Raw genomic sequence first — 26,953 nt, 5'->3', positions numbered from 1 at the left:
ACTAGTAACCTCAGTTAACAGTGGAGCTATCGATTGTATTACTGACTCTGCCTGGACTGGGAGCTAGCTGATTAGCATGCTAACTTCCATAGATACAGTATCTCTGCAACACAATCGATAGACAGACGTTGAAAGTGTTATTTCTTCACATTCTGTGGATAAGTTTTGTTAATTTTTGAATGTTTTAAACTGAAATTCTTACATATTGTACCATTAAACAGTATCTTTGTTAATAAATGACTTAAATCAGTTATTAATATTCTTGGCATTGCAGCACAGTCCTAATTTAGGAGTGATAACAATATAAAAACCTGCGTAGACCAACACTGGTGTAGTAAAACAACATATATTACCTGTCCTGCCAGCATCTCATACAGAAGAACCCCATAAGCCCACCAGTCCACTGATTTTCCATAAGGCTGGTATGCTATAATCTGACAGAGAGGAAAAGGGAAAAGATTAATCAAACAGACACACTACCTCACCAGGCGTGGTTTATTAACAGGTTCAGGTTTCTGCTGCCAAAACCTTTTTCCAACCTGTCATACAGCTCCAGAGAGCTAACAGTGAAGCTATCAAAGTAGCATTTCTCTCATCTACACTCAAACCAAATCAACCACCATTAAACACAGCCAGCTATTTTGAGCTGCCATAACAACGGCGCTTTCTCCTACCATCCAATTTGCCATCCTACACCTCCCACCCACACACTGAGTCTACACACACACGCACACACACACACACACACACACACACACACACACACACACACACACACACACACACACACACACACACAATAATAATCATGCAGACGCACAAGCAAAGAGCTAAATCACAGCTGTGCTCGTCTTTGACGGAGACAGCAATGCAGCAATTTATACAGTTCGCAAAGTTACAATTTGTTGCTCAGTTTTCTTGTCTACACCCACACATGAGGCAAGTGTTTATATCCCTCTCCTGATATATACTTCATCAGAAAATCCTGCGATGGGTTTGCATCCTGTCAAAGGGTGTTTACTGGGAAACTTTGCCCGCATTTAAACCCATGCTTACTAGGTCAAAAAAAGCACAGATCTAAACTATAATCTGAAGTCATAAGAGCTTTAGAAAGGCAAAGAGGTGGCTCAGCAAGTTACACTGAAGCCAGTAATATCCAGTTAAAAAATATTATATCTTGAAAAAGACGGGTCTAGATGAGGTTTGCTGTGAGGAACCAGGAGTAAGAGCTTCAATCGCCTCCCAACTGTGACACAATGTGCTCCCTGATGTGTTAACAAACAGACAAACATCTTATTACTCCAAGTGAATCATCTCTGCTCTTTATTCTGGAGAAATTACTCTCACTTTCCTTTGTTTGATGGAAGTTCTGAACCTGCTTGATATTTCCTGTGATTTGCTAATACAGTAAAATACAGTAGAAAGATCACAGCAGTCACAGTCTTCTCTGTTGGATTGCATTTTGTTTAATAAACCTAATTAGCAAATATCTCCCTGGAGCTCAGTGACCTTCTTATATTAAAAATAATCAACCATTTGCAGTTGCTAAGTTACAAGAAGTTTGTAAGAGCTGTCGTCAGTCTGCACTTGATTTCTTAACATATGTGATATCATGCTAAAATACTGAGGATACATGTGCATGTCCCGGGCCAAAAGTTAGCATCCTTACCAGTTCAGGATCATTAGCTAGCTAAATAAACAGAACTGTTGTTATATTAAATTGTAGAGCTAGTTGGTCTGTATTATATAAGAGTCTAATATAATAAACTTCGGAAAGACACCAAGTGAATTCCTACAAACACATGCAAGATGTTGACATGATTTAGGGTTTTTAATAAGTCATTTCCCGTTTTATTTTGGTCGATGCACCCTCATGTGTCATGTTACAGTAAGACAGGGAGCGTTCCCTTACATTAGTTTTTGTTGTGTTACCTCTGGTGCGATGTAGTCCGGGGTGCCGCAGAAGGTGCGTGTGCTCATGCCTTCATACATGTTCTCCTTACACATGCCAAAGTCAGCTATCTTGATGTGGCCCTCGGAGTCCAGCATCACGTTGTCGAGCTTCAGGTCCCTGCAGCGGAGACAGGTTGTGAGCTTTAGTGTACATGCCGGATTTGTGACCAGTGTTGCTGTCTAGACTAGAGTGAAGCACAGAGTAGTGTTGCTCTTTGCCACTACAGCATCTCTGAGTGGTTTATCTGTCTGCAGCACGCCTCACACGCTGGGAAACAAACAATCATTTCTTGGCCTGAAAACATTTTTTCTTTCTTTTCTCTCCCTGCCTCATTTGTGCTTGCAATTCAGGCTGTGTCTCTGCTTGTGTTTGATATCTCTGGTCTTCATTTTCTTGCCCCCCATTCACCACTTCTGGCACCTGTATCTGTCACAAAGTAGTGTTAGGATGCCAAACACAAGGCTGCTGATGTATGAAGAATGGCTCCAACTCCTTAGCTGAAGTACTGAAGAGGAGCAGAGTGCCCTTGCTTTCTGTCAAGTATTTCTTCCTATCCTTTGTATTTTTGCATCAGGGTGATCAGAACGGATTTAATACTCGGCAGACCAGCAAGGTTAAATCTTAAAATTTTTAATTTCGCATCCTTTCCATTTGCCTGCTATCTATCTTATCTCAAGCTATCATATTGACAATACTTTCCTCCGATGTAAAATGTTTCACTGTAAACAGCCTGTGTGCGTTTAGTTATCCACGTCACAATAAATGAATCTGAAGGTGAATGTGCTGCTTCAACACACATAACCGGCGTCTCTCTGACTCACCCACCTGTAGATGATCCCCTTTCGGTGCAAGAAAAACAAACCGACGGCAATCTCTGCAGCATAAAACCTGCAAAATTGAAATGCAGCAAATGAATACACACGTTTATGAAAGTAATTTGGCGGGGAACGCAAGAGAGCAAAATAATCTCTTGCTCCAGAGAATAAATACCATGAAATAATGGGATTACACTCTATTTAACCCTAAATTATGTAATAACATCAGATCCTCAGTACTGGTTAAAGGGACTTCTCATACTATTAAATGTTTGCACACAAAATACTATAAATTTGGGACTCAAAGGTGCAACATAGAAGAATTTACACCTGTTGAATTCCAACAAATAGGGTCAGCATATCACCTGATTAACTGCTAACTGCTGCTACCTGTACTCTGTTTATACATCTGTGACTGCAGCTACTGTTAGCGTGTTAGCTCAATTAGCCGTGCGGGCTCCCAGGGAAATGTTGGTGTTTACGTTGCTAGCACAGGAGCTTTGGAAGAAAAATACTCATGCTAACTTCAGGAGACATCAGGAGATGTTCATAATTATAATTAGTCATTTGAATGTTGTAAACAAAAATTCTTACATATTGCACCTTTAAATGTAAATTCAGTCCAGTATCTGGGCCTTGTTCGCTAAAGTATTAACCTCTAAGTGGCTGTAAACAATTCAAGCTGCCTGGTGAATAGCTCTGTCGTTGTAAAAACGTGAATGTGGATTAATTATAGTGTCCTTACACTGCCTGTGGCTCCTTGAATTTGCCCATACGCTGGATATGATACATAAGGTCTCCCCCGTTGATGTACTCCATCACAAAGTACAGCCGATCCTAGAAAAGAAAGGATGTTATTGCCTAAAAAAGCAGCTCTGAATAGAAGCTACACAAAGGAAAGTACAGCATGTGCGCACTGCTAGAGCAGATGTATATGTAACATTCAGTCTTATCTACTCATCTACAGCCATATACTTATCGCTATAGGCTTAAAGAGATATTTTAAAGCCTGACACAATCACTTCATATACCTGTTATTATCAGTCAGGAAGCTTTGATCAGTAAATGTATTTTTTTATGAAAGACTCCTTGAGTCACCCTGTCTACGCACAGAGTTGACGTCATACTGGAGACTTCGTATTCAAGGGGGGTCTCAGCTCTGTATCAATTTTCTCTGCAGAGCGCTGGCAAAAGAGTGCGAATAATTGCGAGGGAAATACAGATGTAATGGTAGACGGGCAAATGCACAAGGACACACGCAGGTTTAAAATGGCAAGGACTGAAGAGACGCCTGATGAAAGAAAGATGAGGGAGCAAAATGGCACTCAGGGGGGATACTACAGGTGAAAACACCGCGTTTTTCATGCACTGGTAAATTTTGAGATTTGGAGCTATAAAGCTTTTTTCATTCAGACTGGTGGAGAGAAAGTGTCCAAAATACACATTTTGGTGTTTTCTGTTCTGTAAAATTTTGACCCTATTTACCATTTTTTTTAATCTAAAAACGTATGGAATTAAACTATTTATACCATAAAAGGAGACATATTATGCTTTTTAGTGTTTTTGTACTTTCCTTCAGTGTTTTATTTATGTTCTTGTGCATGTAAAAGATCCTGAAAATTAAAAAGGTCAAAATCTGCACCAACAGAAGCTCCTCTCTCCCACAGAAAACACTGCCCCTGAACACCTCGTCAGTAGTCCCGCCTTTGATTCTGTGACTTTGTGACATCGCACTACATCACCATGTCACACATTTGCATAATTTATGCCTAACGGCTAGTTTGGCATGTGAGAGTTGACTTAGCACAGCTCCTCTGTTGTAAACCTATTCTAATAGTAACTCAAAACAAAATTACGAACCTGAAAACGAACATCATATGTCTCATTTAAAGACAAAATATGTTCTTTTTCCTTGTTTCATACTGTGAGTCAGAAATCTCCACTTCATTAGTACTTGCATAAACTTTTCAGGTTATCTATATTCTGAAGGAATTTATCCAGGGATGTGTTCATAAATCACAGCCTGATTTATATCACATTTTATTGCTCAAAACAAGGCAAAAATTGATTTTTTTAATGACTTTTAACAATATTTTCTGATTTATGGAGTGATCCTATGTGAGTGAAGCTATCCTGAATACAAAAACCTTTTATTCCAATAAGGCAACAAATGAAACAAGAATTTTGAACCTGACTTTATTCAATGTTCAGATTTCTGTCCTGGAAAATGTATGCAAATTAGAGTATTTGTATAAAGATAAGGCCTCATTTGCATTTTTTGACCTTACATTTAAGAAAACTTGTAATACCAAGTTTTAATTTCACCCCATTCACCCATCATGTCTCTCTTTAAATGCAGTAAAGTGATGTTTTTTGTGTGTCTGAGCTGCAGGATGTATGCACTGTGGCTGAAGTTTCTACACACCACAGTCTGGAAGCAGGAGTGGAGCTGCGTGAGGAAGGGCGGTTTGTCTCTCTGGGCCAAGACCCTCTTCTCCACCATCGTACATTCAACATCGTCATCCTGGATCACGACGTCTTTCTTCAGGATCTTGATGGCGTACAGCTCCTCTGTTGACTTCGTCTCCGCCAGCATCACCTGCGGTTGACGAAGACACAACAGGTCAAAGGTCACGATGAGACAAAGACGTCAATGAACTTTTGTATCACGCCTGTGTTCTTGGCTCTCACCTTGCCAAAGCTGCCCTTCCCCAGCAGGGCGAGAAAGTTGAAGTCGCTCAGTCGGACCCGGTCCATGTTACCTGAAGGCAGGCTGAACCGCCGGTGGTCTGATGGCGTTATCACCTTCTTACCGTGGCCCAGCTTGGCTTTCTGTGGCATTAAAGTAAAAAGTCTATTTAACATTTTAATGTGTCTGTTGCTGTGGATGTCTTACATGAATAATAATAAATCAAACAAGATAGTGAAGTTGTTTGCACAGCTCTGTTCTGTGCTTCAACAGTTTGAGTGTAATGTTAACAAGATAATTAACGCTATGTACGCCGTCTCCTCTTAGAGGAGACGACGCCGAGTGATTAGTAGACGTCATGCTGGTGTCTAACAGCTGGTGTGGAATATTCACATCTGGCTTTTCACAGTAAGGCAGGACTTAATCGCTGGTACAAACATTAGGACGCTGGAGTGTGCTCACTAACTACAGTAGGATCGTGTGTCATTCTGCAGCTTTTCAAATAGATTTATATCATTAAAAGCTGATAAACCACAAAAGCTTTTTACTGTAATGTAGTAAAAATAACTCTCCGGATGGGTTGAAAGTGCAAGAACCTGTATATGACATAAGTTAATGATGGAATGCATTTATTACATCATCGATTAGAAATAAAGTATTAGTTTTGTATCATATCAATTAAAATTTTCATTTTCGATCCCATTCAAGATATTTTGATAACACTTTATATTATAAGCTTATAATTCCTTATAATATGCCTATTAACATTTAGAATAATATTAATAAAACTAATCTAATCTTGGCGCTAACGCTTGGCCGTTACATTGTATTACATTATATATTCTTTAATTGTTTGGGAGTTATCACATTATCATCCTCCGATTGGCTGCATATTTTATCTGTATATTGGCTGCAATCAATCTTCACTACTCTTTCTCCATTTCTATGTAGAGAGAGCTCAGGGATCTATTTTTTTCCCACTGACATGCCAAACTCCCTCACAGATTTTCAGCAGGATCTCTCAACTGGAGCATTTTGGGAAATCATGAGGCAGGCAGTCAGCGGGAGGGTGCCAGCGTCGCAGGGTTCCCTGTTGTTATAATGACTGGCCTGCCAAGCGGCTTAAAACAAAAAGGGCAATTAGGACCCTGCCAGCTCCCGTCATGGCTCCAGCGGTTGTCTGTTTCCATCAGATAGAGCGGAGGAAACAATGACCGGCAGGGCACCGAGAGGCTGTTTCTTTCCTTCTGACTCTTTGTGGTTGAACATTGTAATTGTCACACATTTGACTCAGGATAAGTGGCTCTATGTGCTCACCTGGCCGGGTTTATTGAGAGCAGAATAATGTAAACATTAACCAGATTAATCAATTGTTGTTATGTAATCGCACTGCTGTAGTACAGTAATTCATTTGAATTATTTCACCTGGCAGCACAGGTGTAGTCGAGCCCCAGAGGAGACAGCTGGAGTGAAACAACCAGAGATCAGATATAAGTCTTCATTTTTTACTGTCTTTCTTGTTTTTGTCTTGTTTCATTTTTATCCTCTAGTTAATCACTTTTTCCACCTCTTTGTTTCTGACCTTTGAGCCGCTCTTAACAAGTGAATTTCCCCAGTGAGGATACATAAAGTCTTATCGTATCTCATCGTATCTTATCTAGTTTTGTCTTAGAGATTGAAAGGAAACTGTTACTCAAACTTTTGGGATTATCTGTCATTTTAATTTAATTACTATTATCACTTTTTTGGGAAAGTTCAGGATATTTTCAGCTCTTTGTATCTCTAAGAATCCTTCAAACTACAGAAATCCGGAAAGGAATAATTACTTTTTGGTTTCACTGGTAATAAGTCAGGCTCACGTCACTGCATTTATAGTAGGGATGGGCTGATTATCAGCCTAACTTGTAACTAAATTTATCAAATAAATGTAGTACAAGTATAAAGTAGCAGAAAATGGAAATGATCATGTAAAGGATCTCAAAATTGTACTGAAGAAGTAAATTGTATTTCATTCCATCATTGGTTGTTCTAAATGTTATCACTTTTTTTTTAGATTTGTATTTTTACTGCAAATGTATATCAGTTGCAAATATCTGTTATTGACAACATCTGGTATTGACAAGCCAAAAAAGTTGGGAACTACTGATATAAACACTACTTGAGTGCTGCTAGAGGAGGTCGACCGAGGTCAGAACTGGTCTGGTTTACGTCTGACGAAGTTTCATAGTTGACATCTATTTATTAGGAGTGGAGATATTTTTGTGCATTTCAACAGTTCGCATGAAAATGTTCACGAATGTCACGTCGTCATCATCATCAATTTATCATGTGTCGGCAGTAAACATTCAATAATGTGGTGATCTTGTGTTAGTTGTGTTTACTGCAGCTCGCAGAGACATCTAGTGGTCATTTTCAAAACACAGCACAACATGGACGGTTTGCCTGTATAAAATATGACACAAACAGTCCACAAATACCACATCCACCTTTTCAACACAAACAGAGGGTTATTAAATTTATGTCGGAGTGGCCACACAAAGTTGTATTCAAACACATACAATGCAACTAGTCTTATAAAAAAATATAACAGTGCCACTGTGTGGAGAGATTTGGCATGCACCTCAAAGAGCCTGCCTGAGTGGGTGTGTGCATCCATTCACACAGTCACTGTAAATAATAAGTGAGTGTTCATCCATGCTTCATGTCCTTACTGCCTTCTATAGTCCGGACCAAAGGCGGGCTAGTAGAGGGCGGACTGTGGGCCGCACTGTCAGCCAATGAAGAGCAGGTGTGGACCTCTCTTGGCCAATGACAGTGCACTGATAGTGGTGAGGTGGTAAACACATTTACTAACAACAACGCTGCCTGGTGTTTATGAGTGAGACAGGGAGTACATATGTCAAAGCTGTTAAAGCACATTGTATATTCATGCTAAAAGTAGAAAATTAGTTTTTTGAGGCTTCAGTTTCAGGATGTTGCATTTTGCTGTTGCTTGTGCTGGAGGAACAACAGCTGCTTTCCTGTTTGCGTTGTAAAGCCAAATGCAAATGCTGCAAATGTCAGAAATTGCTGAGCTTTGCTGCAGGTGCTGCAAAATCCTTTATAAAATGATATGTAGTCCCTTTAGTTTTATGTTTACGTATGTGAGACAAAAAAAAGAAAAGAGTGCATTACATATAAGTGTGTGAGAGGAGTTTAAGAACTATATGCTGTCGAGAGCCTTTGTTAGTAAATCAGATTAATTTGTGGAAACCCGACAGAGATCCACAAACAATCCTAACACAGTCAGTAAAGTGAAGTGAGAGTGATGCAAGCTTGCAGTGAGAGAAACAGAGACGGCGCAGGCAGAGGAGCTACCTTGAGATAGTGGATATTTAACTGGCAGGCCTAGAAAAAAGAAGAAACTCACTTATTAGTGCGACACAAGGTTAGCTGGTGTGTGCATGTGTGTGTCTTTGCTGGGGGAAAAGAAAGTGACAGAGCACACAGGTGGACTGATGAGTCCTCATTTCTGTTTCATCGATCAATAAACAATAACATTAATCAAAGGCATGACTAGAAAACAGAATAAATCCGTGTCTGTCACATCTGGCTGCATCTCTGCAACTCGCCCCCCAGTTTCCACGGCAACCGCACAGTTGTGCGAAGACGCTCGCCTCGGAGGAAAGTCAAGGTCAGCGCTTAACAACAAGTCTTGAGGACTGCTCTGCACTCAGTATTGAAACACCTGTTTGAACACGCTGACTTTAATAACCTCTACCATCTCCTTCCTCACAGTTCAATCACAGATGTCCTTGCGCTGTCCACATCGCAGTGTTTAATATAGCATTCGCCTTCCGCTGTACCTGCATGTTAATATTATAGATCTGAAGAGGCTATGAGTTTTATTTAAACCCTTACTGTAACAGAATCTGATTGCAGTGAACAGACCGGCCACTAGAGAGCAACAGTTAGTTGCTTATCACTGTTTTTACATGATTTAGCTCCTCTTCGAGTCATCAATACAATACTGCCAACTATTTTCAAAGCAAACAATGTTGTTTTTCTTTCAGGCAGTTTTCAGTCCCGGGAATGCCAAAAGTTTTATCCCTTGAATGGTCAAAACTGAAGGTTACTGGTAGACCACGGGCCAAAATCAAAGAAATGGTACTGAAAAATAATGAATGAATGAGGGATCTTATATGTTGCATATTTAAAGAGCATGTTCACATCACAGCAATAAATAAACAATGGCAAAAATAAAAGAGACTTCATAAAAAGGTGATTTAAATGGTTGCACTTCATTTTACAGGTCTGCAAATTTCATGGTAAGTAGGTGGTGATTACCAGGTGACATATTTTATATGTCTTTGAAAATAACTCCCAAATTACAACGATGACCTCAAAATTACTGGTAGGTGTGAAGAGATACTTCAATTCACTGAGCTGCAGAAGTTGGGCAGATACTAGTCTAGACAGAACACTATGCTTTGGCAGACCTGCCTCAAAGCAAGAAAAACTCTCAATAACTGCTTGGAAGAAAATCCCAGTTAAGTCATATTTACTTTATTAAGCCAAAGTAACATTATTATGATATCAGAGTGAAGTTGACCTTTGACCTTTTGGATATGAAATGACATAACTTCATCATTCTATCTTATTAGGCATTTGTGTAAAATGTTGTTGTAATTATCGTATGAATTTCTTGAGTTGCAGCCAGAAGTGTGTTTTGTGAGGTCACAGTGACCTTTGACCTTTGACCAACAAAATCTAATCAGTGCATCTTTGAGTCCAAGTGGATGTTTTTGCCAGATTCGGAGAAATTCCTTCTCATGAGATATTAAATTCATAGGAATGGGACTGATGGGCAACCCAAAAAACATAATGCCTCTCGCCGGCGCAGAGGTATAATACAGTATAAGCAGCCATGATGTTCACTGTGGAGTCTGCCAGGAAGGTAATGAGGAGCAGGTGTGAAGGTATAATGTGAGGTATAAATGATTTTAGGTAAAATTTGGTAAAACATGCAGGAGGACTAGTGTGATACAGGAATCAAAAGATGACATAGTAGAGAGCAGGATAGAGCTCAATATGCATTGTGTTTGCCTGGTTTAATGGACATGTATGCTGAGTTAAATGTGTGTTATGTTGTTTTGTGTTGTTTCAGTCCTGGCTGATGTATGTTTACAACTCAAACTGTCGTTGTAGCAGTAGCAGAAACAAACACAACAAACAAGCCTCACATTGGAGCCCAATGAGGGCGAGGAAACGCCGCTGAATCATTTATCCCGACAGCAACACAAACCATTTCTGGGCTTCATTTAGACCAGCTGCATCATTTATCCTTCTGTATTACCTCTCAAATGTGTTTGCTAAGTCACGTAAACAACATCGGTGGTGCACACACACCGCTTTTAAGTGGCTTAGGATTGGATAAGGCTTTCTGAAAAGTAATAATAATAATAATAATAAAGTTTGTCAGTAAAGCACTTATTAAAACCAGTATCACAAAGTGCTTTACAACGAATGAAACACTGGAGTGAAAACACAGTAATGTATGACTAAACAGACAGGCATAAGGAATAAAACACAGAGAGCGAAACATAACAACTTAAAATAGAGCAGTGCAACGTCAAGTTATAAAACAGCGTAACACAACGGTTAGAATAAAAATAAGCCTAAAAATAATAAGCGAAGACATAAAAATAAGTCTTCAGAAGTGATTTAAAAGAAGATACTGACGCCAGAGATCCTCAGTAGTCTGCCCTTTATTGCTTTGGCACCAACGGATGCTGTTTCCGTCGACAGCAGTGAGTATTACGAATTATTATCTGCGGCTGCATCTGCGTCTCTGTCTGTGTATATAAATAGGGGATTTTCCTAGAGAGAGAATTCACTTTCAATGCCAGGGGAAAGCGATCTCCCTGTCTCGCACAAGCAGTATAAAGGAGCACATTTTGTCAAAGTGTGTGTGACAATGAAAACCTCCGTCACGCTTCACAAACTCACAGCCCGAGTCGACCTGAGTCTGTCCTCACCTCAAACTTCTGCCGGAGCTCCAGGTTGACGTCGTCCACCTCGGGGATGGGAACGTTGTAGTACTCTCCCTCCTCCTGGTTCAGCAGCTTGTACCTGAGAGAGAACAAAAAACAAAAAGGAAAGTGAATCTGTTTCATCCTTTGTTTTGTTTTTTAATCTATCATCTCTTTTCTTCAAGACTCTTGTGTTTGGAGATCTGCCCTCTGTCAACTTCACATCCTCTGAGCCACTGAAACATACAGTACAATATGCAGACAAGTGCACATGCAGTGTGGCTCAGGTTTTACCTATCTGGCAACATATATATATATCTGTATGTTTGTAATCCAAATGTATATTTATTTGATTTTTTTATTGATTTATTCTGCACACATCCTGTGTCATGAGAGAGGAATCCATCCTGTTCATCTGTGCGAGGTTTCTTCCTTTTGTCACCACTAAAGGACTTTCTTGGAGGGAGTTTTTCCTTATCCGAAACCAAATTGTGATATGTTATTCTGGACTATATAAATAAAATCAACTTGACTTGACTGTATTAGTTTCCGAGCTGCCGATGCCAAACACCCAGGAATTTCCCGGAGCTCGTGCTCAGCGCAGCAGTCGATCAGGCTCGGTTTAGGCAAGGTGGCGGCAGGTATGCTAACATGGAAGGGTGACTTTAACGTCTCTGTGAGTGTGTGTTTATCAGTGTGAGACAAAGCAGGCTGACAAAGACGGAGAGATGAGGAAATGACGACAGCCGCTGCTGTTTGTCAGAGAGAATGGAGTCGGCTTCGGCCAGCAGTGTTTACGTCTGTTTTACGCACAATGTGCTGCTGTTTTAGTCACGTTGGTTGCCGACAGCTCCGAGAAATGTTCTTTCTCTTCTCTTCCTCTTAAAACCATCATTGAATTACTGCAAACTTTGTTAAAAAAAACTTCTTTTGCGAGTTGAACAGACCAATTGTCCTCTAATATAGTGCTAAAAGAATTTCACCTTCAAACCTTCACATCGATGTGAAGAGAAACATTCACTGAGCTGAATTCATAGTATGAAAAGAACTGTTCACGCACAATGATTGCTTTTTTTTCAAATCAACTTCATCTCAGGGCTTCTGGGTACTAAATTTTTTATCAATTTTCAGTTGTTTTTTTTACATTTTAAATCAACTCCACATCTACTTCAGTTGTTTAGGAGAATGCTGCAAGTGAAGCTCCAATAATGTTTTTGTAACTCTGGGTATGATGACCTCCTCACACCGGTTGACGAAGCTCTCAATTGTTGCAATAACTACAAGTTAAAGATCACTGACCATCCACAGTTGGGAGCTTTGATCAGCTCGGACACTCCAAACGACATGGAGCCCATGAAGTCGTTCCGGGTGGTTCGGTCCCAGTCCCACACCTCAACAGACAGACGCCGATCCTTATCTGATGCTTTCAGCTTACTGAACATGTGCACAAAGGGGAAGAAGTAGCAACATGTGACGACAGAGATTCTGGTCTGTTTTCTTGGATTTTTAAGAACTGTATCAACACACAGACTCACAAGGTGAACGATTCGTTCCAGCAGGGGTTGAGAGAGGAACGGATGGTCCTCGTCTTCTGTTTGGTCTCATTCTTTGGGTCGGGGGTGAGCTTGAGTTTAACATAGGGGTCTGATGAACCGTTTGGATCCATCGGAATCAGGTTCTTGGCTTCACCCACTGTAAAAAAAAGGATCAGAGACAGAAAGTGTAACCATATCTGTGTGTGTGCGGCCGTGATTGTGCGTTTGTATGAGCCCCCAGCCAGATTCATGACTCGACACTGACTCAAAGGATAAAATGGACAGCGTGAGTCACTGTAAGTCACTCAATGATCTGAGCTCTGGTCTCAGCAGTTGCCTCTCTGTGCTTCTATCCTGATTCCAAGAAAATTGAGACGCTGTGGTTCTTCTTAATTTGTGTGTCGACGGCATCAAACTTTATCAGTGTGAGTAGGTAGGTAGGTAGGTAGGTAGGTAGGTAGATGTGTTCCTCTGTTAGTCAGCTAATGGCTCATCAAATCAGCAACCACACGCTCTGTCAACAGGTGCTGTGAAGCAAAAACATACTCTCAAAATTCCCTTGAAGTTGACAGTGTGAAACAGCACCAACTGGATTATAACACTGGTGGGTGTGAGGCCTCACGCAAATGTAAAATCAACAAAAACAAGAAATACTACTCGCCTAAAAGTCTGTCTCACACCTTCCGCTGGAAAACAACTAAATTAGGCAGGTGGTAATGAAGCGGAGGCAGCACATACGTTACTTGGAGGCTCTTACTGTCATTTAACACATACATGGTTAGGTAATAGGTGAGCAGATAATGTGAGGGAGGCATGACGTGTCCACGTGTGACAACTGATAAGTGGGAAAAAAAAAAGGAGTGCTGTTACATAGCAACAGGAGTAAGGGGACGGGGCGGTGTGAGCATGCCGCCTTCACCATGGAGACAACATCTACTGTAAGTGGCCAATGGGCCGACTCCAGCGGTGCCCCACTTAGCAGCATCATGTGAACACGCATAACAAAATGTCAGCTACAGGACAGCCACATACAACAAGAAGAAGGAAGGAAGGAAGGAAGGAAGGGAGGAAAGCATAAAAAGAATGACATAAACAAGGAAGGAAAGAGAGGAAAGGAGATAGAGAAAGAAAGAAAGAAAAAGAAAGAAAGAAAAAGAAAAGAAAGAAAAAAGGTAAAAGAAAGAGAAGATGAAAAAGAAAAAGAGAAAGATAAAGAAAGACAAAAAGATAAAGAAAAAGAAAAGAAAAACAAGAAAAAGGGAAAAAAGAAAGAATTGTAAAAATTCTATCTAATCTATTAAAACTAAGGGAGCTCATTTTAAAGGTGTAGGATTTAGTGGCATCTAGAGGTGACTGAATACCACAAAGGCGCTCTCTATAGAGCCAGTGTTTGGTTTGTCCATTCTGGGCTACTGTAGAAACATGGCGGTGCAACATGTCTGACTCTGTGGAAGAGGAGCGGCTCTCTCTATAGATATGAAAGACTCAATTTAAGGTCACAAGAACACAATAATTCTTAGTTTTAGGTGATTAGACACTAATGAAAACTCCTACACACTGGACCTTTAAGTTTAACTGTCAAAGAAGGAACATTTATGAGCCTGTTATGGCAATGCAATCTGTGGAAATGTTTATGGGATTCAGTTCACTCAATTTGTTTTGGAAGAACAATTTGATTCAAACCTTTGTTTCTAAAAATGCAGAGTATTGATTACTAAAACATATTTTGAAAAACAGAATTTCTACCACGCATGAGGTAACGACAACAGACAGAGAGCAGAAACAGGATCACACTGATCCTCTATCACGGTGTTTACCAGCTCCAACATCCCCGCTCTGCATATTTAAATGTAATCAGACACAGTGCGGGAGAGGAAGGCTGTAATCTGAGTGTCTCGGAGAGTCAGTGTGAACTTTCACACAAGGACACATTCGCTGAGATTCTTCATTAAAACAGCGGGAATGTGTTTTCACTCCGGAGCATAAATATTCCAGGACTGAATAATACAAAGCAAAACATTAGAAAAGGCGATGTCATTTAGAGGCCCCGCGACTCATTTATTTATCTGGTTTTGCGGGATTTAATCAGTTTTATTTGACATTTCGATGCTTTTCATCGCTGGATGTGACAGCAGTGTTTGCAAGCAACATGCTTTTAAAGGATTGAGAGAAAAAACACACACAGAATAAATAAAACAGAAACCGAGACAAATGGAGCGTTGTGTTTACTGGATTAGAGCTGAAAGGATATATGCAAAAAAAAGTAGTGTAAAGCTTTTTGTGGCTCCAGAGGAAGCTGGTAAATTGCCTCCAGTGATGTCATTCAGAAGTTGAGTTGCATTGTGGGTAATGTAGGCACCAGGTTTTGAAGAAGAAGAATGGTTCTGCTGCATCGATTTTGATCATTTGTTTTTAAACTGTCCATCAAGAGTGTTTTAAAGGAAAGCATGCTCAAATTGATTGTTTTATCCCGGTTTTCTCTATATTCTATGATATTAAACTGATCATCTTCAGGTTTTGGATGCATTTGAATGTGTCACTATGTCGTTTTGGGGAAGACATTTTAATCAGAAGAGAAAGATCCTCATTGACTAAATAAATAAATTCTCTCTGTTTTCATGCCTGAATAAACAAACTCACCTTAAAGGATAACTTCATACTGTTTTACTTTGTTTATATTTGGTGGACCCTGCCACCTTTCTAGCTTCAAACAGTGTTCTGAGAACAGCTTGTTTATTCAGTTATGGAAAAAATAAATATTTCTGAGTTTGTGTTATTACCTCATTAATATGCACTGTACAAAAGAGAATAAATGGTAACTTCTGGAGGAGGAAACACAATCTCTGAATGTTTTATGTTCATCATTATGTGCCGAGAGAAACAAACAGAGCTCGGGCAAAAAGATGAATGAAACTAATATGCTTTTAAAAAAAGTGAGATTACAAAAAAGAAACAAACCAATCCTTGAATAAAAAGAATAATCAAGTGGTAATATGATCATACTTCTTGTCAACATCACATTTTCTCGTGCTCTTCCAGTGTCATGCAGTAGGGGGCAGCGCAGGTCTCTCATCTGACACAAAAAGCCTGTCAGAAGCTTTTCACCTTGTTCATGAATGTGTTGCTTCAACCTCATAGTTCACTCGTCATCCAGTACAAATTCTCAGCCACAGTAATCCCCCTCCCCGTCTTCTTCTCTCTCTCTCTCTCTCTCGCGCTCTCTCTCTCTCTTTCTGTCTCTCGCTAACCCACGAGCCCACACGCACAAACACACACTGATGCTGTTGCACAAATTCACACACACAATGATAAAAAAAAAAAAAAGTACGAGGAGCAGAAGGAAAATCTCTGCATCCCACGTTCTCATCTAAATCCTCCCCTCTGCTGGCACTTCCATGGCAATGCTGGCACCAAACAGCGCTAAAGCAACTCCAACAAGCCTGTAAACACACTAATGAGGCACGCACACACACGCAGATAAACAAGCACATGTAGAGAAACAAATGATGCACAGGCAAGATATGGTCAAAGTAAATGTATTTGTGCACACACACGCACACAAACACAATGAAACATCATCAGCAGTGATCAAGGACCATCTCTGCTGTCTGTTGTTGCTTAGATACAACAAGAGCTGCTTCTGTATCCTCCCCTCCCCTTCGCTCCTTACGAGGTAGTTACCAATAAAATTAGAGAGGGTGTCTGTTTGGCCTTCATCACTTGTTTGGGGTAAAACAGACACGATACAGACAGATTTTGTGTCTCGTTAGCAATCGCTGAAACGAGGCTGCCGCTCACAGGAGAAGCTACCAGCATGCATCCACGCTGCTGCTGTGCTGCACAGAGGTGAATTATTCTGCTCTCACAAAAGTAGCAAGAAGAAAGTGCAGTGACACTTTTAGAGTCTGGATCCTTTGTAGAGATAATGAAAGACAAAGTTTGAGTTTTTCTCTGAAATAAATAAATATATATATATGTATATATGAGATAATGTCTCTGAAGTGCTGAGTGAGAGAATTAAATCCTGAACTTGATGGACAATTTCAGCTGAAGTCTGTGCATGATCATCTCCCGGAGACAGTTAACCATTTCCTCTGATAGTTTAATGAAGCGCGAACACACTCCGAAAACAGACAAAGAAGATGAAATAACATTATCTTCTGCATCTGAACTGGATGTCTGCTTAATAAAAATATGCCACAGCTAAAAACGACATCTCATTTGGATCCCGGGGCGGGTGCGTGCAGGGCTGCGGTGGGCTGACAGTGTAATCTCCCGAAAAGGCTTTGAAATTCAAATGTGTTGTTGCATAACAATGCCATGTGCAACCAATGAATGCCTGATAATCTGGGGGGAAGCTGCGCGGCCAAACGGGAGCTGGATGGATCCCTGCAGTGCACTGGCAGCGATCTGAATGCAGACGTCACACGCACACAGAGAGGAGGGAGAGGGAGCATCAACATGACCTTAAGATTTCTGTTTCTGTGGTCAATTTAAAGAAGCACAATCAAGAAATGATACTCTTCAGAGATGGAAAAGCATGGACACGTTCAGCCTTGCTTCCAATTTGGCCTAATGTGACCCAAAAAAAGCAGCTGACACAGACCTTTACTACAAAAGAGATGTGTTGAAAGAACACCTGGAACTGTAAACAAGATCAATTTTTACTCTTCCTAATTTGAATTTTGATCCATGGCGGTATTGTATTTCTAACACTTTCCTCAAGCTCAGAAAAGCTCTGGAGATCATCTTGCCTTGGGCACAAACATAACTACTGGTGGCCCTGTGCAGTCGTGTTTTTTTTCAGCGAGGAAGAAATTGTGAGAATTAAGGCTTGAAAGAAAACGAGATCTGCTTAGTCAACAGCCAAAAGCAGAACAAGATGGCTTGTATCAAAACAAATACGAAAATGATTAGCTGTTTCGTAGTATTTAGCTGCTCTAACGCGCAGTAAACTCCAAACATTGACATGTCCAGCTAACTAGCTTAGCCACCTACAGTGGCAGCAAGAGGCATATGATACTACATTATTTTGTGCGGTTACAAGTTATGTTTCAAGGCCGTGTGCAAGACTACATTCCCCACTGTGTGAAAGCCTGGAGACTATAGAGTGTATGCCAATTTTAGCGGCTCTGTCCTGATTAGGTTTTTCTTGAGCCTATCATAGCACGAGGACTAACGTGCAGGTCCTTTATACCTTCTACATGGATCATCAAGTGGTGACAAAGCTAACTTTTTAACTTCGCATGTGTAGCTTTAGTCTTCCAGCGTGACGTAGCCTGTTTCACCATTAAATGCATACAGGGCTCGTGAAAAAAAAAAAAGAAAAAAGCTGGAAAGGTAAGCCTGAGATTAAAAGGTAAGCTAACTTGAGCTAATGTGAGCTTAACAAGCTTGCTACCTCTAAAAAACAAACAAACAAACAAACAAAGAAGACCTGTGCTCATTAGCGCTGTAGATGGCATGTGTTGAGCGAGAAACTCGACAGTCCACACGGCTCTCAGATGTAGCCTCGGCTAAACGAATCCCAGTCTATTAAAAATGCAGTAGTCAGCTGTTTATATAATGATAACTGATGCCACATGTAATCAAGTTAATGTATTTCTAATCTATATGATAAAGATCAGATAGAGACGTACATACAGAAAGTCAAAAATCCTCTTTGAATAAAAAGGCTCGTCAGATATTAAACATGTATGTGTGTGACAGGCCTGATGTTGCTCTGAGCTGTGTCACTGGAGGAAAAAAAAATGTATTCCTGTTGGACTGTGCTTTAAACCTGAGGCAAGCATGTCAGCAGTAGGAAATATCACCCTGAATAAACCACTGTGTGCTCACTTTGGACCCAATCCTCACATGCCCTATGAGTGTGTGCGTGCGTTTCCATCCATCCAGGCAGGTCATGGAGGGACGTTTGCATGTTTACCTTTTCTTAAGACTCAAGAATAAACCTCTGCTCATGCCCACAGGTTATTTATGTCACTTTTGCTCAAAGAGACGTCGACAGGGAGAGGGGGTAAGAGGAGGATAAAGGAGGAAATCAGTGGGGGGAAAAGGAAAGGATGGAGTTAAGACAAAACAAAGTAGAGGAAGAGCAGAGGATGCAGAGGAAGAAGAAAAAGAAGGGAGGGCAAAGGACAAGTCACTCAACTGAGCAACGGTCTAAGCTGGTTGAAAAAGAGAAGATGATGGAAAAAAAGACAGACGTTGACGTCTTATTGAGGAAAAAAAGGAGGGAAGTGAAAGAACATGACTGAACGGACAGGAGTTCAGCAGGCACCGAGGGAAAATGGATGACGAAAGCGAAGGGGAAACATGCTGAGGTCTCAAGGGAAACAGGTAGGAGAAGATAACAGGAAATGTCAATATTGGAAGAAGGGATGGAGAGGAGGAAGAGAGGGAGAGATATGCGCTGAGATGTATCTGTTTTCTTCACTGGAAAGATTTAATCAAGGTTCGCATCAGTGCGGTGAACCACAAAGGCCCGCCACTTGTCTGTGGGAGCCAGAGGGTAGCCGGAGAACAAGCTGAGGCTTCGCTGTTCAGACCGCTGCCGTTAGAGAGGGAAGAAACAACCCCATCTTTAACTCGCAACAAAACACTGCAGAACGTACATGTCTCTCCCGCCTGCATTGTTCTCAGCATTGATCTTTGTCTTCGTGTCTCTTTCTTCCTCGAGCGTACTGTCAGTCACAGTCCGTGCTTTTTCTCGACTGGTCCATCATTTCCAGTTTTTTAATCACTGCCTTCCTGTCCGTTTATCTAATCTTATCCTATGTCACATATGTTCTCTGAGATTATCATCTCTGTTCATTGCACACATTCACCATTCTGGGAAAATTGCTCATTCCTCGGTCCATATTTTATACTTCCTTTTTTTTGAAATTATTGTACATTTAAATTTTTTTTTTATATCTATGTTTCTGGACTTGCCCACTTGGCAATAAACCTGATTGTGATGACCTTGTATGAAATGTCACTGGGGGTCTCTCGGTCAGAACAATGAAAACAAACAGCACAGTTTGATGATGTCGTGAAGTAGCGCAGGATCGTGGGAGTTGTTGTCTTCATCGTTAAACAAGCACCATTGCTAATGAAAATCTCTCTGACGTGGCTCAGGGACGAGATAACATATCAAAGTTTTATTCACGTTTTGTTAAGTCTCGACTTCCTTCCTCTCTCTGACGTATCACCTGATGTTTCCCTGGAAGTAACCATAGCGACAGGTGAGCAAATGAAACGCACCATTACTTTGTATTAAATTATAGATTTCTCTGGGTTAGAAGATTGGGATAATGTTAGTACACAACTAAACAAGATCTGGTTGTTTTTAGCCTCCTTAATGCAGAAATGTTAGACAATATATCCTTAAAGATGCACTAATCAACATTTTTCTGACTTGTATTTTAGTGTTTTAGCATCTTCCAGCTCATTGTTTTGGTTCTTTGGGTCCAGAATGTTACTGTTTTGTCATTTTAGTCTTTAGTCACACCACGTCTACTTCTTCATCCTCATTTTAAACAACAGGTGGCTGTTTTCGGCTGATAAAAGCTGAGTACGATACCTGCCGAGCACTGAACAAAAGAGGTCGGTGAGCATTTGTCAACTAGTAAATTAATTGACTCTACCCCATTGGTTGTGTGTGTAACCCGACTTGAGTTAAACATTGGGGGGCAAGAAAATGTAGTTAATGACATCTTTGTGAGAAAACTGTGTGCTCCAACTGAGTCTGGGCTGTTTGGGTTGTAATAGCTATAAAAGCCTGCAGGTGCAGCGAAGGGTTATATCTTTTGGTAGGTTTTCGCCACCGCAAGCAAAACAAAATCAAAAAAGAAAACAAAGCGTCCTGCAATCGCTCTGATCCTCTGATTCACATCACTGCATGTTTCCTTTCCAGAGCCGCGGCTTTGAACCATAGTCGACAGACCTCCGGTTTTATGCTGTCGTAATTTACTTCAGCCCGGCAAGTAGCTGGCGGTGCTTTGCACAGTCCAGATGATCTCGGCTGTGAAGAACGTAGAAAGATGCCGTACAGAAGTGAAGAAAGACAGTTAGATTACACAAGTTTATAGCACCCGGGTTACAGATGTTACGACCAAAAGTCTTGTTATTCCTTTCAGTCTGGTGCCAGTGTCTGGTATGAAAATGGGATCTATCTCCGGACACATCTGGATAATCAACAGTCCAATCTTGCCTTTGCGTTCACACCTGTTCTTTTTAATAATTCTCAAATCACCAAATTCTGTGAGTTATGGATTAAAGCGAAACATCGTCCACGGCAAATTCTTATCTGTTTGTTCCGTCCTGTAAATCCGGCAAAAATGGCTGCAGCCGTACGACGAGGGGAAAACAGAAATGTTCCAGAGTGTTTTTTATACATCAGACACCACATATGCCAGTAGCAGATGCTGCAAAGCATACTGTTGCACGTTTACTTAAAGTTGGCACTGTGTGAAGCCGCAGCAACACTTTGATAAACACTGGTGGGTGTTTCGTACGCATAAAAATGAAGGACAGCAGGGAGGGAGGGAGAGAGGAAAAAGCAAATCAACTTAACATGTTTACAGCCGTCTCCCCATGAGTGTGAGCCAGTTCGGTTTCAGTTGTGTCCATTTAGCATAATCTGAAAAGACTGAGGTAACGTAAACAAGAACACCGCTGGCATCACTGTTAATATTCTCCCTCATGTCCTCGTCCTCGCTGACAAAGGTCGCCACATCACAGACCTTGTTCAGCAGGAGAATGGACAAAAGAGCTGGACGCTGTGTGCAGCGGGGCAAATCAAAAGACTGCTACATAATAAACTGGAGAGCAAGCGGAGCGAGCAAATCATGTAAGACTACTGTGAATATAACTTCCTCTCTTTCTGTACATCCATCTGTACGACCATAAACAAACAAACACACGTTTTTTTATGAAAGCAATATATTTCCAAGTCAATCACATCTGCGACGCTGCTCCTGCTGTAGCTGCAGGTTATTCCAGCCCGATCCCCAGAGTTAAAAACACGTTATTGGCCACAGCACTCATATTCCCTGACCACTGCTGTCTCACTATGTTTATGTGTGTGTGTGTGTGTGTGTGTGTTAGAGAGAGAGAAAGAGAGAGAGGTTGTGTTAGTGACCCAGCAGTCATTTCTCTCCCTGCCACGGGGGTTTTAACACCGCCGAGTCGTCCACACCAGGTGCTGCTCTTGACTGACAGGACAATTTGGAGGTGTTGAGAACACACACGCTGGTTATGAAGGCAGCCATGACTTCATTCTTCTGCTGACACAGATGCATACTCAACTCAAGCAATGTATGTCTCTGCAAACCGAGGATATGTTGAGACTTTACGTTTCTTGAGGTCCCTTTTTTCGTTGCGCACATTGTGACAACGCTGCGCTTGTGGTCCGGTTAGGTTTAGGCTAAAAAACGTCTTTAGGGTTTTGGAAAAGATCATGTTTTGGTTTAAAATACCTGGAGCAGTCGCCACAAACACTCCTGAAAAAACACAAATCTGAGTCACTCAAAGTACCTGAGGGATATGAATATGAATCAGTCCTGAGATTTGTTTCAACTGTCTGAAAATCAACCACTCACAGTCACATCTGGGAGCCTCCTGCTCACGTCAGTCTGACTGTGAGCAGCCTCAAGCGGAAACTACAGTCTGAGTACTGAGAATGAGACCAACCTGTGACGTGTAGCCTGTCCATGCTGACCTCGATCTTGAGGAAGAGGCGACCCCGACGCTCTGTGTGGTCCGTCCCACACAGGCTTGGTACGTTGACCACACACTGCTTGTGCACGTTCATGTCGCAGGCTGGAAAGAGACAGAATACAGACTGTTGAGTTTACCTGTGCAGCATTTCAATATACCTTTTGTCTTCATACGTGCCAACCTTGAGGCCTCAAAAATAGTGAGGATAGTGAAACCAAAGCAGTGTTTGGTTTGAGTTTTAGGTACTTTTCCCCTGCATTCTGGTGACTTTTAAAGAATGAGAATAAGAAAATAAGAAGAATACAACAACAATTTTATGTTCAACATTTTTGCCCCTGCCCCTCAGAGAGTCACCACCGCCCTTATGTTTGTCAGCCTCTCAATGTTGATTGACATCGGCGCGACCCCTGACCCTGATCGACAGAAAAATCAACGCGGCAGATTTTATAAAACACATGAGACTTTCTTTCAAAACTTTCCATAGGGAACAGGAATTATTCTTCCTTGCCTTTGTAGAGAATGTGCAAGAAGAGTTGGTGTGATGCGATGTGGTGGGGAGAACAAACTTGAATTAACCTTTATTGAACAGATGTTGCAGCAGACAAAGAGTGAGTGCAGAACACAATTTTGCAGGGAGCTCAGCTGAACTATTACTGTGGTTTATTATTTTACTCATATTTCTTATTTTAATGTTTGTTTTTTTACATTCTGTGCGATTTGGCGCCCCCCACAGCGGAGGGCTGAGACAGAGACACCATTCACCCTGTTACAAGACACTGTACCATCAATGTGATTTCGAAACTGTTATTTTAAGGTCAAAAAGTTACATAATGCTGCTTTAAAAATGATTAAGATTAATCACATGAATGACAGGAATGAAAACAGCCAATCGATTTACCTTGCATCTGTCATTCTGTTCATTCTTTTCAAAAAGATAAATCTATTTGTGTGAAGTCTTTAATATCTCTGTGAGCAACTGACATGTCGAAATCAACAAGTCTAAAATATTAATAATATATAAATGAGAATTAAATGGCAGATTGGCTGATAAGAAAACAAAAGGAAAAGCCTTTGCTGCTGATAAAGTGGGTAGAAATCATGTAATAATGTTTTTTTATTAGACAATGTGGAAAGTGAGTGCAAACAAAGACAATTTCATCATTATTCTTGATTTTTTGCAAACTCCAGGAATACAAAGCAAAAAATCAAATGTGGGTTTTTGCAGCAGCTGCAGGCTCAAAGGACCGTATTGTGGATTAGACATATTGCCTCAGATAACAAATTATTCATGAGGGCCGAAGATATAATCTACAATCATTCTGATGCATGTCTCAGAGGGGTGTTGCTCACCTCTGCTTCAGCCAGCTTACCAACCTAAAAGACCTCCTGAGCTCTGTCAGATTTTTTTTCTCAGGTTTGTCAGCAGTAGCACAAATATTTCACTGCAGTCCAAAAGTTTCGTGTTCGATTAAAACCTGCACTTGTTTAAAATCTTTTAAAAGCTTCTCACACCTCTCTCCGGTGTTGTAACGTTGTAAAGGAACTCCTGGACTCGCTCGTGTTTTCCCTTTTGCACGCATGGCTGCAGACGCAATGTGGCAAGCCGATTTGTGCTGATTTTTGGGGATGATTCAGTGCAGAAATGTCTCTTTTAGATGAGCCAGAGCTGTAGTCAAAATAGTCTGTGGTTCTCTCAAAGGTGCCCTGTAGCACTCAAACATCAATAAGTAATCAGCACATTAACTTATGGCACAAAAAAGGAAGGAGATCTCTGCTTTTTCAGTGTAAATGACGAGGGGAAGGTGATTTATAGCTCTCATCAGTAAAGATCAAGAGGTTTGATGGGAATGTGGTCTTAATTTCGATAAGCATCAACTCTTTAATTTACTGGAACGAGAAATTAGCCGTTTTATAGCCTTTAATTCAGAGCTTACTATGAATTATTTTGCTTGTGATTGTGACAGATGAGAGACCAGAGGGGAGAGAGGACATTTGTTCTCCCTCGTTTCCTCCTCCGTCCTCTAACTTTAGTATTTTCTGTCCTCCTCCATCCAGCCATTCGTCTCTCCCCCCCTTCTCTCCCCTTTTTCTCCCTTCACTCGGCTTCACAGGCTTGTCAGGCTGACATGCTTGGAGGAGACACGGAGAGACGGGGGAAGCGGCTCGTAATGGGCGATGGCCTCCCCGCATCAATTTGTTCTGGTGTGCTCCCGTTACCATCTGCGACGAGGCCCCCGCCGGAGACCCGCAGATGGATGGACGGAGTAAGAGGAGGAGAGAGGGAGGGAGAGGTGATGGATGGAGACGACGTACAGTGAGGGACACGAAGGAGGAGGGACATGGGTGACGAACTGCAAAAAGAGGGGAAAGGATGTGTGGGAGTAGAGAGAGAGAAAGGGAAAGCAGAGGAAAAGGAGAGTGTGGAAAAAATACAATGCAGGTTGGGGTCAAAGAAAGAAGGGAGGATTGAACAGAGGAGAGTGGGTGGAAAGAATGGGAGCGCAGAGAGGACTCGGCAGGGCGGGCCGGTGAATTCTGCCTGGGCTGCAGATGTGAGTACAGTACCAGTCTATTCCCATCTGTTCTCATTAGGGCCGGAAACCAGCACAGCCTATTCTACACAGGTGCATACACACACACACACACACACACACACACATAGACAGGGCATGCACTCACTGTCACATTTCATCCCTTGGTGGATGAGGCCATACAGCAGCGAGCCACAGTGGTCACAGAAGGTGGGGCTGCCGTACGAGTGGATCTTGAACTTGTGCTTGCTTCTGGGGTCCTGGGAGACAAAGAGAGAGATGGGAAGAGCAGGAAATATTAGAAATCAGTGAGATGATGGCAGGATGGCTTTTTAAAAAAGATATCTTTATTGTCATCTTCAGAAAGAACGGCTGAGAAGACATTAGTGGAAAGCCGCTAGGGTTCTCTCAATGAAAACAGAAGACGTAAGCAGCGATGGATCATGGGAGGTGGGAGGAACCCCCATTGCCGAAAGTCTATCTATGTGATCCAAGCACAAATGTTCGCAGACGAAGCAGTGTTTTTAAGTTTTGTTCATGTTATGTTATTTTCGTTCGCCGACTTCCTTCCTCACTCTCTGACTCATTCCTGGAGGTCACATAGACAGGCGACCAAACGAAACGCACAGAACCGTCACCTTGAGCAAAATGACACATTTCTCCGGGTTTGAACATTATTGGAAACTTTTAGAATAATATAAGTGCACAACTCATCAAAAAATATAACTGAGGTCTGGTTGTTGTGAGACATTTTAATGCAAAAATGTTCCATATTACGTCTTTAAAATCTAAATTTCATGGCAATCCATCCGAAGGTCATTGAGATATTTCAGTTGTAAAATTGTGTTCATGTACAGGATATATTAAATTTCATGACTACTTCGACTGCTGTGACTCTGGGCTGGAATGTCCGTACAAAATTGAAAGGCAAAGCCGTCCCCTACTTTATGAGACATTTCAGGAGAAACAGGTGGCTACAAAATAGATTTTCGATAATAAGTGAAGTCAAAGTATAAGATTATTCTTAGCTAAATTTGTTTGAAGTTAAGAGGAACCTCTTGAGTCTGTAACATTACCAGAAAAGAAAAGTGGAGAAATAGCCTTGATGATAATTGAAGAGCCTTTGCAACATATTTTGTCAGCGTGAATAAAAATTGGGGCGTTTCTTGGAACATCTGTTCATCACTCTACTGTTTAATGTCTCCTCCACAGATGAATGGAATAAATGATTGCAAACAGATCTGATGAATAATCTGCATTGTGTCCATCGTATCATCCCTGAACAACACTGACGCAAAGAAAGAAAGAAAGAAAGAAAGAAAGAAAGAAAGAAAGAAAGAAAGGAAGATCCAGATGGAGAGGAAATGTCAGGCTGTCATTGGTGCGTGGGAATGTGTAAGGTTCGAGTGTTTTTCGTGCTTGGTGTCAGTTCTCTCCATCTTGTTCTCCTGGAAACCTTCCCAGCATCCTCCCAGCTTCAGCCCTCAAATGTTATGAAGGCACAGATACACACCGTACAGCGACCGTGTCGTGCCAGCAGCGGCAGCGTAGCTGAGCAACTGTTTATCTCGGCCTGAACATCTGGCGCTGAGGCAGAGTAAAAATCGAGCTAATGAGCAATCGGGGATTGATGCTCTGATAGATTTCCAAAAAAATCTCATCCAAGTGAAACTGGATAACATAGCGGTATCCGTGGTGCAGCGGTTAATCAGCATG

At 41.3% G+C, this 26,953-nt stretch overlaps 1 protein-coding gene across 2 annotated transcripts in view; it reads right to left on the bottom strand.

Moving 5' to 3' along the window:
* The window catches only part of prkcab (protein kinase C, alpha, b), a 99,059-nt gene that overhangs the window by 6,095 nt on the left and 66,011 nt on the right, over positions 1-26,953 (bottom strand). Inside the window, exons 4-15 of one of the 2 annotated variants that reach the window (XM_073495366.1) lie at positions 25,386-25,497; positions 22,680-22,808; positions 13,005-13,161; positions 12,769-12,903; positions 11,476-11,569; positions 8,816-8,845; positions 5,461-5,601; positions 5,195-5,368; positions 3,515-3,606; positions 2,780-2,842; positions 1,933-2,071; positions 354-434 (exon numbers count right to left, since the gene is read on the bottom strand). In XM_073495366.1, coding sequence (XP_073351467.1) covers positions 354-434; positions 1,933-2,071; positions 2,780-2,842; positions 3,515-3,606; positions 5,195-5,368; positions 5,461-5,601; positions 8,816-8,845; positions 11,476-11,569; positions 12,769-12,903; positions 13,005-13,161; positions 22,680-22,808; positions 25,386-25,497 — 1,347 coding nt within the window. The remainder of the gene's footprint in view (positions 1-353; positions 435-1,932; positions 2,072-2,779; positions 2,843-3,514; positions 3,607-5,194; positions 5,369-5,460; positions 5,602-8,815; positions 8,846-11,475; positions 11,570-12,768; positions 12,904-13,004; positions 13,162-22,679; positions 22,809-25,385; positions 25,498-26,953) is intronic. The other variant, XM_073495367.1, reaches the window with a different exon arrangement.

The sequence above is a fragment of the Pagrus major genome, chromosome 23 (assembly GCF_040436345.1).
Source record: "Pagrus major chromosome 23, Pma_NU_1.0".
In the NCBI taxonomy this organism is placed as follows: domain Eukaryota; kingdom Metazoa; phylum Chordata; class Actinopteri; order Spariformes; family Sparidae; genus Pagrus; species Pagrus major.
Note: the sequence above shows the minus strand (reverse complement) of the source record. Positions and strands in the feature narration are given on the sequence as shown.